This window comes from Equus caballus, chromosome 21, assembly GCF_041296265.1.
Source record: "Equus caballus isolate H_3958 breed thoroughbred chromosome 21, TB-T2T, whole genome shotgun sequence".
NCBI lineage: Eukaryota > Metazoa > Chordata > Mammalia > Perissodactyla > Equidae > Equus > Equus caballus.
The window spans coordinates 64,290,951-64,306,913 of NC_091704.1; the positions used below are offsets into that span (position 1 = coordinate 64,290,951).

General features: G+C 39.2%; 1 protein-coding gene across 3 annotated transcripts in view; it reads right to left on the reverse strand.

Moving 5' to 3' along the window:
- MARCHF6 (membrane associated ring-CH-type finger 6) overlaps positions 1–15,963 on the reverse strand; it is an 84,411-nt gene that overhangs the window by 14,809 nt on the left and 53,639 nt on the right. For all 3 annotated transcript variants that reach the window (XM_023625850.2, XM_070246044.1, XM_014734935.3), the window contains exons 16-22: positions 14,975–15,094; positions 13,613–13,713; positions 10,962–11,099; positions 9,253–9,457; positions 7,076–7,145; positions 4,056–4,237; positions 862–996 (exon numbers count right to left, since the gene is read on the reverse strand). In XM_023625850.2, coding sequence (XP_023481618.1) covers positions 862–996; positions 4,056–4,237; positions 7,076–7,145; positions 9,253–9,457; positions 10,962–11,099; positions 13,613–13,713; positions 14,975–15,094 — 951 coding nt within the window. The remainder of the gene's footprint in view (positions 1–861; positions 997–4,055; positions 4,238–7,075; positions 7,146–9,252; positions 9,458–10,961; positions 11,100–13,612; positions 13,714–14,974; positions 15,095–15,963) is intronic.

The following is a 15,963-nucleotide window of genomic DNA, read 5'->3' on the forward strand; positions in this document are numbered from 1 at the left end:
ACACCGCAGCTCCCTGTGCTTGCTCCACTCAGAGCACAGTCTACCTGTGTGCCTGCCTATCCCTCCCACCAGCCTGTGAGGTCCTCAAGAGCCCCATTTCCATCTTAGGGATACAGTACAGGGTTTTGGCACACATTAAAGCACTCAAGCAAATACTTGCTGTTAAATGAAAGTTGTGGAAATTCTTCATCTGGAAAGTAGAGGAAGTGAAATATAACCCAAATAATTTTCATTTCCAGAAAATTCATTGTAATATATTTAAAGAAGGTAAAAACAAGGCTGGAAAACCTTTGAAGGACTGAAGTTGATGCCTAGCTCTTTCCCCTAATATCTCTTAAGAATTTGAGGTCTATGACGTTACCTTCGGGCTTTAAGTACTACAGAAAAGTTAAATTTCTTTTTCTGTGAGCTTTAAGACCTTTGCTGTGACCTACATAGATTTCCTCAGAATGCTCTTTTTAATAAGCCTATGACTTTGTGGGAAAACATGCTGTAATTATTCAAAAAGTACAACTTACTGCTTAAGCTAAAGTCTCAAAGCCAAAAGGAGCAAGCGATCTCTCACCCTAACTAAAAGTAGAAAGATCAACATGTATTAGTTTGTGTCTTTAAATATTGGTGAAGCCTAACGAATGGTTAGTGACATTTTAACAGCATAAAGTAATGTCTTTTAAAGGAATTACATGACCTGCATATTTTGAAAGAACAGATTAAAATGCATTGTTTAATCAATTTTACAAGGCTTCCTAGAATAGGAAAAATTAAGGAGTCCTTCTAAACAAACTGTTTAAAATAACAAAAAAATTAAGGATTTTTCTGATTCCAAAACAATAAAAATACGAGTAAAAGATGCACACTTACCTGCCATGGGTAAAAAAGAGGAGTCTGATCCAAGGGAACCCTCAAGGGAGCAACAATAACCAGCTCAAACAGGAGCCCCAGGAGGAGCGGGACGACTCCAGCCAGGAGCACTGCAACTATCAAAGTCTTCATTATCTATCAGGAAATGAGAGGAACGTCACTCAAGACAGTCTTTCTGATTATTAGCCAAACTCTTTATTCCATTTGGAAGTTATTTTTCTTCTTTGACCTGATGCCTAACAGAACCAATATATTACCTTAAACAACTTACACACATTTTGTGTTACATGTTTAATTAAGATTTGAATGAGGAACTATAAAAGCTCAAGCTATAATGAAAACACGAAATTACTATCCATTGTTGCTACAAAATTAATTTTTTGCTACAAAATTAATTTTATTACATATACTAAACCAGGTGGTTTTGCCATTTTTTTCAATCTCATTCTCAGGAGTTGGCTTTTGTTTGTCCAAGAAAAGCTACTGGTTGTCCCGAGCCTCCGACCCAATGGTGGCCCACCCACCAGCTGACTGGTGGCCCCTGAGAGGGACTGGTATAGAAGAAGGGCTCTGCATAACCCTAGTTAAGGTAATTAATCAAGCTGATCAAACTGACTCCCTCTAGAACAGTGCAGTCCAACGGAACTTACTATGATGACAGAAATGTCCTACATCCACATTGTCCAACATGGTAGCCATTAGCCACATGGCTACTGTATTAGCACAGCTCTAGAATTTGGACCAAGTGGCAAGTGAAAACAAAGTAGACACAAAACGAAAAGAAGAGATACTAAAAAACAGCCACTACATTTGACATCAGCTTCAAAAGAATCTTTTCGGACACCATAACCCCTCACATGAGGGAAACAATAGAAAGAATAAACAAATGGGACTTCATCAGACTAAAGAGCTTCTTCAAGGCAAAGGAAAACAGGATTGAAACAAAAAAACAGCCCACTAATTGGGAAAAAATATTCATAAGTTATTTATCTGACAAAGGGTTAATCTCCATAATATACAAAGAACTCACACAACTCAACAATAAAAAATCAAACCACCCAATTACAAAATGGGCAGGGGACATGAAAAGACATTTCTCCAAAGAAGATATACGGATGGCCAATAGGCACATGAAAAGATGCTCATCATCACTAATCATCAGGGAAATGCAAATCAAAACTACACTAAGATACCACCTTACACCTGTTAGAATGGCAAAAATATCCAAAACCAAGAGTGACAAATGTTGGAGAGGCTGTGGAGAAAAGGGAACCCTCATACACTGTTGGTGGGAATGCAAACTGGTGCAGCCACTATGGAAAACAGTATGGAGATTCCTCAAAAAGTTAAGAATAGAAATACCCTATGACCCAGCTATCCCACTACTGGGTATCTATCCTAAGAACCTGAAATCAGCAATTCCAGAAGTTCCATGCACCCCTATGTTCATCGCAGCATTATTCACAATAGCCAAGCATGGAACCAACCTAAGTGCCCAGCAACTGATGACTGGATAAAGAAGATGTGGTATATATATACAATGGAATACTACTCAGCCATAAAAAAGGACAAAGTCGTCCCGTTCACAACAACATGGATAGACCTTGAGGGTATTATGTTGAGTGAAATAAGCCAGACAGAGAAAGACGAACTCTGTATGACTCCACTCATAAGGTGGTAGTTAACATATGGACAAAGAGAACTGACTGGTGGTTGCCAGGGGAAAAGGGGGTGGGGGGAGGGCACTAGGGGTGAAGTGGTATACCTACAACATGACTAATAATGATGTACAACTGTAATTTCACAAGGATGTTAACTTTCATAACCTTAATTAAAAAAAAATTAAAAAAAAAAAAGAGCCACTACAAAATCCTGACAGAAAAATCCATCTTTAAAGTGGCCTTGATGTCTGACGACCTCCCTTTTTCCTAAGGTAGCTTCAGTGAATACACTTGTTTCAACAAGATACTAACATGGTACGCGTGAAGACACAGTACTTGCTTCTACACATGGCAACTGGATGATATGGAAGAGCATTAAATGCAAACTGCTATTAGTTGGTTCTGTACTTAAATATGGTTAAGTACCTCATTATCTTATGGCTTAAATAGCAATTACATTCCTCCAATCATAATATGCAATGAATCTCATGTTTTTCTTTCAACACTATTATTAAGTGGATATTAAACTTTCGGTGAAATTGAAATATAAATTCAGATACAAAATTAGAGCTGATTACACAAATGAAAAGGCATAAGCAGCGACCTAAAAATATTTGCCAGCTACAGCCAACAACACAATCAATAAATCACCACACTTAGCCACACACCTTACAGAGACACTTTCCCCCCACCTTTGTGGCAACTAAGTTCTTCATTGAGAATAATATCCATCACTCACTACACTTCCACATTAGCCAAGACACTCTTGAATTAGCTAGACTGTGTAATTAAAGGAATCCCAATTACATGAAAAACATTGACTTGATCATGAAGTCAAGATTTTACATATTCATATAGATCAAAAAATCAAGTTTTAGAAAAAATATCATTAAAAGAAATTTCTACTTTAACAAATTGATTTTAAATTCTACAGAATATCTTTTTTTAATTTTTTTTTTTAATTTTTTTGAGGAAGATTAGCCCTGAGCTAACATCTGCCACCAATCCTCCTCTTCTTTTGCTGAGGAAGACTGGCCCTCAGCTAGTATCTGTGCCCATTTTCCTCTACTTTATATGTGGGACGCCTGCCACAGTATGACTTGATGACAGCATGGCTTGATGAGCAGTCCTAGGTCCACACCCAGGATCTGAACCAGCAAACCCTGGGCCGCCAAAGCAGAGCACACGAACTTAACCACTGCGCCATGGGGCCAGCCCCCAGAACATCTTATTTCTTAAAACATGTAATCCAGCTCCAAAATAAGTTTTCTAATTACATTTCTAACTCAAGGGTCTTACTGGATCACTTAATAGCATGATTTTCTTTTAACCCCGAAATACATCTGACTGTGGTTCTCAGAATGACCTAGAAAGCTATTGTCTTAAAGGAATATTCCTTCCAACTCAAAAAAATCAACTCTCTTGACACTATCAGAATAATGAAGAAGCAAAAGAGAAAAGATTTAGAGAAATGACTGGAAAAATATCTACTAGTCCTGTCAGACAAGATCAGTCGTTATGAGAAAAACCTACCATGAGGGACCACTCTTTAACCTTCTGGAAGATCACTCTGCGCCCCTGCGGCATCCACGCCACCAGCACCGTCACCGCCCTTATGGTTAGCCAACAAACATAGAGACCACAGGCAGCTGTGTAGAGCTCATGGATTTTGGCAGTCCCCGTCCAAAATGACATTAACCAACGGCCAGCAAAAACTGAAAAGAGAAAGTCTGATAAATGAGATACTTGACTATGTAAAGAGAACTGTAATCCTGATGCTAATTTTGTACTACTAGTATTTTTCATCATTCTAAGTGATTAGTAAAAACACATCATATTTTGATATATCAGTGTCTTCATTAACAACAAAAACCAAGAAAAAAAACTCCACAAACTCTAAAGAATGCAATTATTTGATTAAGACACAACTCAACCACAGTCGGTCACTGGGGACGAGCTCTCCTGTGACGTGCACTCTGGCTTGCCATGCCAATTACCTGTTCTTCCAGGTTTGAAAAAGCTTGAGAGAGTTGTTGTTTTCATTGTTTTTACCACCAAATAAAACCAATATACACATAATAGGACAAAAGTGGAGAATTTACTTTCTATTATTTGTGCTGTCAATACTTTCAATTTTTAGGAATATTACAAATAATTTAGAGTAACTTCCTTTCAATTGGCTTGTTCATCAAAATAGGAAACTAAGCTTATTTTAGTAAGAAAATGGGCACAATAACATTTTAAAACACAATAACCAAAGAATATCATATTAATTTTCTCAGGAAAAAAGTAAGATCTAAATATACTGAAGCTTGGGAAAGAGATCTGAGAGTTGTCTAAGGGATTGCCTCACACTGAAACAATTACAAAAAAAATTCTCTTTGTATTCACAAAAACCTAACTCTCAGGCAAGATCATTTATATAGCAAATTTCTTTCCATGGTTACTTCTTAACAAGGCTAGCTAGAACAGCAAGACCCAGATTTCCAGTGTATTTTTCTATGGATTGATTTCTCCTGAATAGAAGACTGTTACTTTTGAATATCTAACACGAGCCAGTGGCTGTTCTGAGCATTTTCCATATATTATCTCAATAATCCTCCCAACAAGCTACCACCTCCATTTGAAGAGTAAGAAACAGGGTCAGCAATAGAGCCTTGCCCAACCAAGGTGACACAAAGGTGGAGGCTGAATTTGAACTCAGGTCTACAGGACAAAGCTCATGCTCTTGACCACTGAACTACACTACCTCCAATCAAACTAGACAAGCTCAACAGTCAAGTCTTACAAGCCATAATGCTGATAACCACAGACTTCCTTGCAACCTCACGAAACAGCATGGGTGTGAAAATAACTCATTTTTAAAGGCAAAAACATGTAGATGTTACATGAAATATAAACGCATGTGCATCTTAATTTGAAGATATAAAAATGATCACTGATAATTCTGTAGAAATGTCTAGTGTTCTCTCAATATATTTCTACTCCAACGCTTTTTTTCTTGTTGTTTGGTTGGCCGGTTTTAAAAAATTTAATTGCCAACTTTTTATTCTAAACTGCACATACTTCTAATCAAGTGTTTTTGAGAGGACAGAGTCAGTTTGCAGTTTGCAGTAACTCACTATCAGTTAAATTACAGCTACAGACAAGTAACCTATGGGGGGAACAGCCTCCTCCCGCCTTAAGCATGTACTATGACACCAAGCGTTTCTGTGGTTAAACATAACTGCATTCTTTCCATTAGATGGCGGGACTGGATTAACTGGGAAACATTTAGTAAGTCTTCAATAAAATTAAAGTACTTTTATTGCCACATTCAAGTATAAAACTAAGTTTCCTTCTTTTGTTAACTTTGTATTAGTATTTCTGATAAAAACATGAATATGGAACACAAAAACCACAAATGTAAAACTGTCCAAAGCTCAGAAACTAAGTTTTCTCAGCAATACATTTACTACGTTGCACCCAATGGTAAATGAGACTTTGTCATTTTAACAGGTGTGATATAAGGAGCAGTGAGCTTAAGAGCAAAGTTTTAAACGTCAAAAATCATCATACGGTAAAAAAAAAAAAATCTTCATTTTTACCAGGTTAAGGTAAATGACAATTCCTACAGATTAGAAAACATTCTTTTTTTTTTAGAAACCTCACTTGAAACTAAATTTCCCAGTTGTTCCTTCCTGGCCTTAGCCCTCATGGGAAAACTCAAGTACTTAATACAAATCTGACATACCAAATTATACTGAGTTAGTGTTATACTCAAGACACTAACTCAATGTACACTTATAGGCCTGATAAGAGCTGAAAATTATCTTTCACTTAATGATTATTTAAGTGGCTAACACCTATCAGTATGATTTAGAATTTTCTAGCTCAATATAAACACTAACTGGCAGGGTGGGGCCAGTAAGCTGTTCCTGACACTTTGTCATTGGCTTTGGACTCCACTCCATTTACCCCTGACCTCTGCAGAAGATGACAAACTACTATACTCATCCACAGCTCCTTACTTGTCAGATGAAGAAATGTTGCTTAGCTGAAATTTAAAGATTAGTATTTGTGAATACCAGACAATAAAGGAAAACAGTCTGGCTTCATAAAGGTCTCCAGCGACAGCAATTAGCAGATTGGAAAGGTAATTACATATATAATGAGGGCAAACGTTAATTAACATCAAAAGACTGGCTCTAAAAAAATGACTTAAGCCGCACAGATGACTTTTTGAAGACCCATAATGTAACAGGACAATGTCCATGAAAACTCAATGACCACATTTTTTCAAGTAAAGTACTTGCCAAATAAAACTAAAGTACTTTACTTGCAAAAATGAACCATAAATTATATCCTGACTTTGTCCCCCCCTGCTCTGATAAAAATGAGTCCAACGAGACAGACAGCTCTAAATAGATCAATGTTCCATATTCAATCAAAAATTAGGGGAAAACTACTTCAAGTTTATATTTGATGAAAGATCACATCACAGCAAGATATACACTTATAAACAAAGCGACTTTTCACAATGTCATCAGCAGATAGCAAGGATGAGCTCCCACCTGGTAGAGTAAGGCAGATGAGGCTGGCGATCAGTAAGGTTATACACATGAAGACAATCAACAAAAATATCTGCAAGGCAAAAATAAGACTGCATAAATCATATATATGTGCTCAACATAGTTTATCACACCCCTGAAGGAATCAACACAATTTTCCCCGTAAGAAGAAACTGCCCATATTTGCATTTCCAGGTTTCCTTCCATTCCACATAAAAAGGAAAGTCTTATTTTAGGTAAAATCACCTATAATTTCAGCCAAAAAGAAAATAAGTGTTCATTTTCATTTTGTTTCATATAAACAAAAATGTCAGCAAGTAACAAGTAAATATATTTTTTACTCTGAGAGCCTAAAAATAAAGCAATCAGCTTAAATTTTCCCTATTAAAAATAAATATTCACTTTTTAATCAAATTATGAAAAACATCTTTTTATGAAAGCAAAGCATACTCTCTAACAGCACAGTCCAATTAGAACTTTCTGTGGTGATGGAAATGTCTCCATCTGCACTGCCCAACAAAGGAGCCATCAAGCACTTAACATGGGGTCAGTATGAATGAGTAACAGAATTTTAAATTATATTTACTGAGCCAGCCCTGATGGCCTAGCAGTTAAACTTTGGCACACTTCATTTCAGCAGCCCGGGTTTGGTTCCTGGGCGCAGAACCACACCACTCGTCTGTCAGTAACCACGCTGTGGTGGTGGCTCACACAGAAGAACTAGAAGAACTTACAACTAGTGTGCAACTATGTACTGGAGCTCTGGGGAGGAAAAAAAAAATGAGAGAAAGATGGGCAACAGATGTTACCTCAGGGCGAATCTTTCCCAGCCAAAAAAAAAGAAATTATATCTTCTTTGTGTGTGTGTGTGTTGCCTACAAGAAATTTACTTTTTTCTTTTTTCAGCTTTACTGAGGTATAACTGACAAATAAAATTGCAATATATTTAAAGTCTACGATGTGATTTGATATATATACACATTGTGAAGGGATTCCCACCATCAAGGTAATTACCACATCCATCACCTCACATATTTACAAATTGTATTTACTTTTAATTAAGTTTAAATGTAAACAGCCATGTGTAGCTGGGTCACCTGTACTGAGAAGAGCAGATAAAAGAGAACACACTGAGAGAGGAGGGAAGCGGCTATCCCAGACAGAAAGGTGCAACTGCTGCTGGCTGTCTACCTTACCAGGCACAGGTCTTCCCAAGTTCAGGGGCAGAGCTCACTGGGAAGACTGAAAAGGACAGACAGCAACACTCCGAGAGGAGCCTCTGCGGCTTTGTCAGCTCTCACTGCTTGAGAAACTCTTTCATGATTCTCTAATCTGGGTCAGAAAGTACCTTTTGCTCATCCAACAGCCCCCCATCTCCCGCAGCTCTCCTGCATCCCCCACCCTCGAGATACACTCAACTCCCTGCGGTCACAAAGCTACCACGTCTAACTGACACAAGCCTAGAATGCCCTTCCCACCTTCTATTTTTCTCTCTGCCTGGCCTCCTAGCTTTAAAGACCTAGAGGCATCACCCCCTCCATGAAGATTCTTGAAGGCTTTCCAAAAAAGTGTTCTGCAGAGCAAGAAGTGAGCAATCGTGTAACATGCTGCTAATACAGGAAGGAAAATGAGGACCAAGACCTGACCACTGGATTTAACATCATGAAGGTCAGTGGCAACCCTTGTCAAGAACGGTTTTGGTGGAGTTTTGGGGGGAAAAGTCTCTCAGTGGGACAGGCCCTTCCTTAATCAATTTGGTCTTCAGTTTCATCAGCTGCAAACATGAGATTATTACTCATACCTTACATTATTGGGATAAGGATTAAATGGGAGAAAAATATTAAAATGCCCATTCCACTTCCCGACAGACAGTTGAAATGTATCAATAATGTTAATTTTTCATTTGCTGTAGGGTCTTTCATACTGTTCCTTTCAAACAGCAAGGAGCAACAGCACAGCAATAGCACAGGAATCCCAACACTAGGACCGATTTCTAAAATTTGATAAACTTACTGATATTTACATATATTAGAGGACCAAAAGACACAGGTTCTCGTTAGAAGACTCTAAGACATGTCTACACAGAGGACTACATGCTAATAGCACCAATAACAGCACCAAAATTTCTCAAGAGAAATCTGAAAACACTCGACTTCTGGTTAAGTCTGTGCAGTACCCACCCTGAGTGGAAAATTTAAAGGCCGGCGGTAAGGCTGAAAGCCGACGGGCCCTCCCTGCTGGAGTATGGCTTGGTGAGCTGCATGCAGGCCTTCCCCCACCACAGGGATAGCGTTGTTATTTCGAGCGTGCTGGTTATTGTTAACTTGTTGGTTTGCACTGTTCTCATTTTCTTCCTGGTCTCCCAGCAAATAGGAATGAAGATCCCTGCATAAAAAGTTTACAACAGTGAAAATTCTCACTTCAGAATAAAATGGCAGACATGAGACTGACTTTTGTAGCAATTACTACTTAGGGCAGAAAATGTACAAGTAGAATCTATATGTAGCACCATTACCTCAATCTGGTCTAAAAGTTGGTGCATGCTTTAAATTAAAACTTCCAAATTTAACGTTAACTTACAGAATACCCCATAAATTCAATCTCTTTTATGTTTTCTTTAGCCAGTATCTGAGAAGAAATCAGTAACTGAAAAAAAAAAGTACAATGTACAAGATACTCTATGTGACGATCTCAAGGGGAAAATTCAGCTTTTTTCCTTCTCTAAGGATGGCTACTGTGTCTGCTCCAACATGTAGCTCAACTAAAACCTCCCAATCAGCCAAGACAAAAATGAGATGGGGCAAGGAGGCGGGTCCGACAGGGACATGAGGCAGACAGAGAAGGAAAAATCTTCAGTCAAATACAACCAAATGCATACTTCAGATTAAGTTATTCACAGGATGCCACACACTTTCTGAAGAAACGTTTAAATCACAAAGATTTAACTTTTTTTTCTCTCTCTTTTTTTTTGAGGAAGATTAGCTCTGAGCTAACATCTGCTGCCAATCCTTTTCTTTTTGCTGAGGAAGACTGGCCCTGAGCCAACATCAGTGCCCACCTTCCTCTACTTTATATGCGGGACGCCTACCAGAGCATGGCTTGCCAAGCGGTGCCATGTCCACACCCGGGATCCGAACCAGTGAACCCTGGGCCGCCGAAGCGGAACGTGCGCACTTAACCACTGGGCCACTGGGCCAGCCCCAAGATTCAACTTTTAAATAGCATATAATATATAAACCTTGAAAAAGATAAATGCAACATGCTGACTAAATGACTGAGAAACCAAATCTGAAAAGAGCCTATTTCCCAGGTTAGGACTTCTAAAATAAGAGTAAGTTGGTTTGTTTTTAAGGCACTAAGAAAATTTTTATTTTTACTCTGTGTAATGAAATGAAAGATTTTGGGGCAGTCGTAAACCTCAGTAAAAGGGTAAAAACATGCATACATTCTCCATAAAAGGATGAACAATGATTACAAAATTAAGAAAAATTAAAAATTTTAGAAATAATTATTATGTACACCTGCAGATATCACTGAACTCTCTCTTATTAAAACTAATTTTTCCAGGGGCCGGCCCCGTGGCTGAGTGGTTAAGCTGACGCACTCTGCTTCCACGGCCCAGGATTTCCCTGGTTTGGATCTTGCATGCAGACGTGGCACCGCTCATCAGGCCATGCTGAGGTGGTGTCCCACATGCCACAACTAGAAGGTCCCACAACTAAAAAAGCAAATATACAACTATGTACCAGGGGGCTTTGGGGAGAAAAAGGAGAAACAAAGTCTTTTTAAAAAACTAATTTTTCCCGAGTGGAGCATGGAACATACTTTTTCAGAAAGGTTATTAGACCAACACAAATGACACGCCCACGAGTCACCTGCCTGTACTTACAGCAAGTATCCAGCAGTAACAGTCCATGCTCGCACAAGCCCCTTCAGCCACTGCCGTGTGTGTCCCTGCTCAAGTAATGCTGGCAAGACAACCTGCAGCAGAAGCAGCTCAAGGGACAGTTCGCTCACTGGAGCATCACTAAGACAATCACAAAGAGCCATAATTTACAATGTGAATTCTATTTCCATTATAACTATATCATATTAAACATTCAATGAGATGATAACAAAACTCCTTGAAGAATAAAATGAAGTCATTGTCTTTATCACCTCTCTTCCACCGAAGCCAGCAAGGCTTCCCCCTCAAACTCCACCAAAACTATTCCTGACAAGCGTCGCCAATGCCCTTCGTGGTGTGCAATCCAATGCTCAGGTCTTGGTCCTCACCTCACTTGCTATATGAGTAGCACGTTACACAATTAGTCACTCCTTGCTCAAAACACTTTGTCCTTGAATGCTTTTCCAAGACCCACTGGTTCCCCCTTTCATCTCCCGGACCTGGAGACAATGAAGGGCCCCATGCGCTGTCCTCTCTCCTGCTGTCCACACGTGCTCTCTGGAAGCATGCAACCTCATGTGGCTTAAAATAGCACCTTTCTGGAAATTTCCTTGTACTGCTCTGACATCTTCACTAACTGCTAACCTATATATTCAAAGCGCCAGCTCAATGTTTCACGTAGACATTAGACACCTTAAATTCGTCATGTTCAATATCAAATTCCCACTCTTCCTTTTTAATCTTGCTCTTCCACAGTCTTCCTCATCTCAGTAAATGGCAACTACGTCCTTTCAGGTGCTCAGGACAGAAACTTGGATCCCTGACCACCTTTTTTTCACCCCACATTCAAACAGCCAGAGAATCCTGTTGACTATACCCTAACAATATCCTAAATCTAACCACTTTTGTTACCTCCACTGCTACTTCCTTCATCTCAACCATGCTCACCTCTCACCAGGAGCACTGCATTATCCTCCAGCTGGCTTCCTGCTTCTGCCCTGGCCACCCTACCCAGTCTTTTCTCATCATAGCAGCCAGCGTCTGATCACTCCTCTGCTCAAACCTTTCCAAGAATTCCCCGAATCACTCAAGCTAAAGCCAAAGTGCTTATAATGGCTTACAAGGCTCTCTAGGGTGTGGCTTTCCATGACCTCTCTGACCTCATGGCCAACCATTTTGCTCCCCTTCTTCTACTGCAGCCAAACTGGCCTCCCTGCTGCTCCTCAAACAGACCCCAATGCCACTGCACTTGCCTGACCCCTGCAAGGACACTCTGCTTCAGAGATCCACGTGGCTCCTCACCTCCTTCAGGGCTTCCCTCATCTACCACCTTCTCAGGTCCTCCAGTCACTTCTAAACTACAACCCCATCCTAGCCATTCTCCCTATGCCCTTTCTCTGCTTCATTTTTCCCCACAGCACTTATGACATACTATATATTTCACCTATTTTAATGGCTGTCTGCCCCAATGAAATGTAAGCTCCACAAGGGCAGAGATTTTTCTTGATTCTGTTTGCACACTGTTACGTCCCTCCTGCATAGAAAGTACCTGGCATATAATGGGCCTTCAATTTTGTTGAATGAAGAACGGACTACATATTGCTATACAGCCCAAAAACTTAGCTAAACTTCTAAGTATAACTGACTACCAAAATGGGTCTATCCCAACAATATAAAGCCAGAATCTGCACTTCTGGGTTCTCACTATGACCAGACCCAACTACATAGAGAGTGATGATTTACTCCAGTTAGGGAAAAACTCAGAGAATAAGACCTTGATTTAGATTTTCAGGAGAGAGAGAAAAAGTTTGCCAGGCAAATGTGGGAAAGAAGATCATTCCAAAGAGAGAGAGAGACGAGGAACAGCTAGGCATTTATGGGGAGACTCAACGGAGGTTGAGCCTGGCGGAGAGTGGAATTCAAGTCAGACAGAGCTGGGACAAGATGCTGGAAAGACAGCTGAGATGATGCCAAGTCCTGTATGTCATTCTAAATGACTGCGGGTTATGGAGGAAGAGGCAGGGCTGTTAGGGATGGATTCTAAATGGAAAACCAGAGAAGGCCTGAACTAAGGTAGTAGGTGGTAAATCAAATTGGATTAGATAAGAGATCTTAAAGAATCAGAATTAACAAGATTTAAAGACTAATTAGAAGTAAATTTGAGGAAGAAATCCAATTTGCCTGGCAGATTTCTGGTTTAGGTGACTGAAGGGATAATGCAAGACTGAAAAAGGGAATACAGGAAGGAGTTGGGGAGACTAGGTTTCCAGGTGACAAGTTTTTAAATCAAAAAAGGTTTTCCATCTATGAGCCTTATACCCTATTTTTAATCCACAATTAAACGTACAATTATGGCTGCATTCTCTATGATGTGCTTTTCATATAAAGATTATGCTACTAACACACTCTCATTAGATATGATAATCATCTCAATGCTGAACAAAGGCACACTTCATCTGCAGAAAAATCAGTCAGTCTTTCTTTGGATACTGTAACTGCTAAACTAATGTTTACATGATCCAGAACATGGTAAAATTTAACTATCAGGTGATTTCTACTATCTGTAAGAAATGAATGTTTTAAATGTATGTACTCTGAATATCAAATCCCTAACAGAGCTAAATTGGTAAAGCTTCCAAATTTCAAAACCTTACCTATAGAGCATGACATTGTATGGAAGAAAATTAGGCAGGAGACTCTTAATTATACGTATAGGAAGCCAAAGCATCAGGAGGACAATGGAGCCGAAGACAATCTGCAGGAAGGAAAAGGGCAGGACACCAACATAAATCACTCCAGTGAGAGACATACTTCAGAACATACTCAACCAATATGCAGTCCAAGTCTACACCCACCAGGGCCCCCAGTGTTCTCACTGGACACACTATACTTGAGTCACTCTGTGTAAAGAGTGCATTCCTGTGGGCCGGCCCCATGGCATAGTGGTTAAGTCCAGCACGCTCTGCTTCAGCAGCCCAGGTTCGTGGGTTTGGATCCAGGGTGTGGACCTACGCCACTTGTCAGCAGCCCAAATAGCAAATACAGGAACACTGGCACAGATGTTACCTCTGGGACAATCTTCCTCACGCAAAAAAAGAGGAAGATTGGCAACAGATGGTAGCTCAGAGCCAATCTTCCTCACACACACAAAAAATGCGTTCTTGGGACAGCTGCTTTTCTCTCTCTCTCTAGGACACAAGAGCTCACACAGGGGCCACAGAGGATAATCACTGCATGTTATGTGAGGAGAGTGCTAGAAATTCATAATGAAGGAGAACTGTCTGCAACTTAATGTATCACCTGTAACCATTATAAAACATAACCCATGTAAACTCCTAAAAAAGTTTCCAAAGAGTACAATAATGCCTTTAGAATTTTATTTTGGAAAAACTTAGATTTAACTACATAATTTCTTGTTTCAGGTGGGAAAGACTTTTAGATGCTTCTGTTAAGAATTTAATTTAGGGCAGCCCGATAGCTTTGTGGTTAGGTTCGTGTGCTCTGCTTCAGTGGCCCAGGGTTCGCAGGTTTGGATCCCAGGCATGGACCTACGCACCGCTGATTGAGCCATGCTGTGGTGGCATCCCACATACAAAAGAGAAGACGACTGCCACAGATGTGACAATCTTCCTCAAACAAAAGGAGGAAGACTGGCAACATATCTTAGCTCAGGGCCAATCTTCCTCACTAAAAAAAAGAAGTGAATTGAACTGAATTGAATTTAGAAGGTATCAACAAATCTCCATTGCTTCAACACAAATTAAATGTAATTCAGAAACCCATAATTTGGTAATCAATTATACTACTAAAGAACTACAAGGTATTTTTGCTTTAGTAAATTTTTTATTTATTTTATCAAGGTAGTCAATAAAATAGCTATTTGACAACCGAGTTCCACAGACCTAAATAAACATAAATTATTCAATCTACTCTACCAGTCCCCATTACCAAAAAATACATCTATCTCTCCAAAGGGTAGCACACTTCACTACAACAACAAAAAAAGTTATGCTTACCACTGACAAAATAAATCTTCGGAGATGCCTATAAATGGGAAGGTGGATCATTTCTTGTACTGGATTAAAATCTGGATCATTCAAGTTCCTCAGAAACCACAAGACACCAGGTCGAAGTACCTGCAAATATATTTTAAATGCTATAAATACTCACCAATGTCTTTAGGCTCTATATACGAGTTAAAACGTTAACAGAAAAATAAGCTCTTAAAATTACTTTGGCATCTTATAAAATGAGCCCCAGAAAATCCATATGGCTTTCCTGGGAAAAGAAGTTCCTAAATCAGAATCTCTATGAAAACTATCCAGTGTTTGATGTCTTGTGATGCTTTTAACCATTCAATGAAAAAAATTTATTAAGTACAATTTGCCAAGAAATCTAGATCTATGAGAAGAAAAATATTTTTTTAAAAAATTGTCGCTATATTCTATCATCTGGTAAAAGGATTAGGTTGTAATTTATAAATGTTCTAAACAGAAGATCTGATTTCAGTGTGACACTTCTGGAGACTAGTTCATCTTAATTAAGGAACTCTACAGTTTCTCAGGATCTTCATTTTATTATCTACATCTTTTTCTCTTTCTCAGTGGAAATCACCAACCCAAAGAGGCTATGGGTGATAGGGCAATGGCTGAGTCTCGGTAATAATCCTGGGTGGTTCAAAGTCACCGCATTGCCCTGTGTAAAGGGTCTCATCTGCCCAAACTCTACTTCTCACCTTCCAAATGAGGAGGTTATGAGATATGACCTCTAAGGTTCCATCTAACTCCCAAAGACTAGAATTCGGTGTCAACAAAAAACCACCACATTGATGAAATGAAAAAATTCAGTATAAAACACTTTAACACTTAACAATGTAATTTAGAGGTCATATATAATTACAATTTAAAAGAAAAACATTATTAAGTTAGCCTCAATCACTTTTTTTTCAAAAAGAGAATTTACTAAACTTACACTACATGATTCAGGAGAACATTTTGGCCCCTGG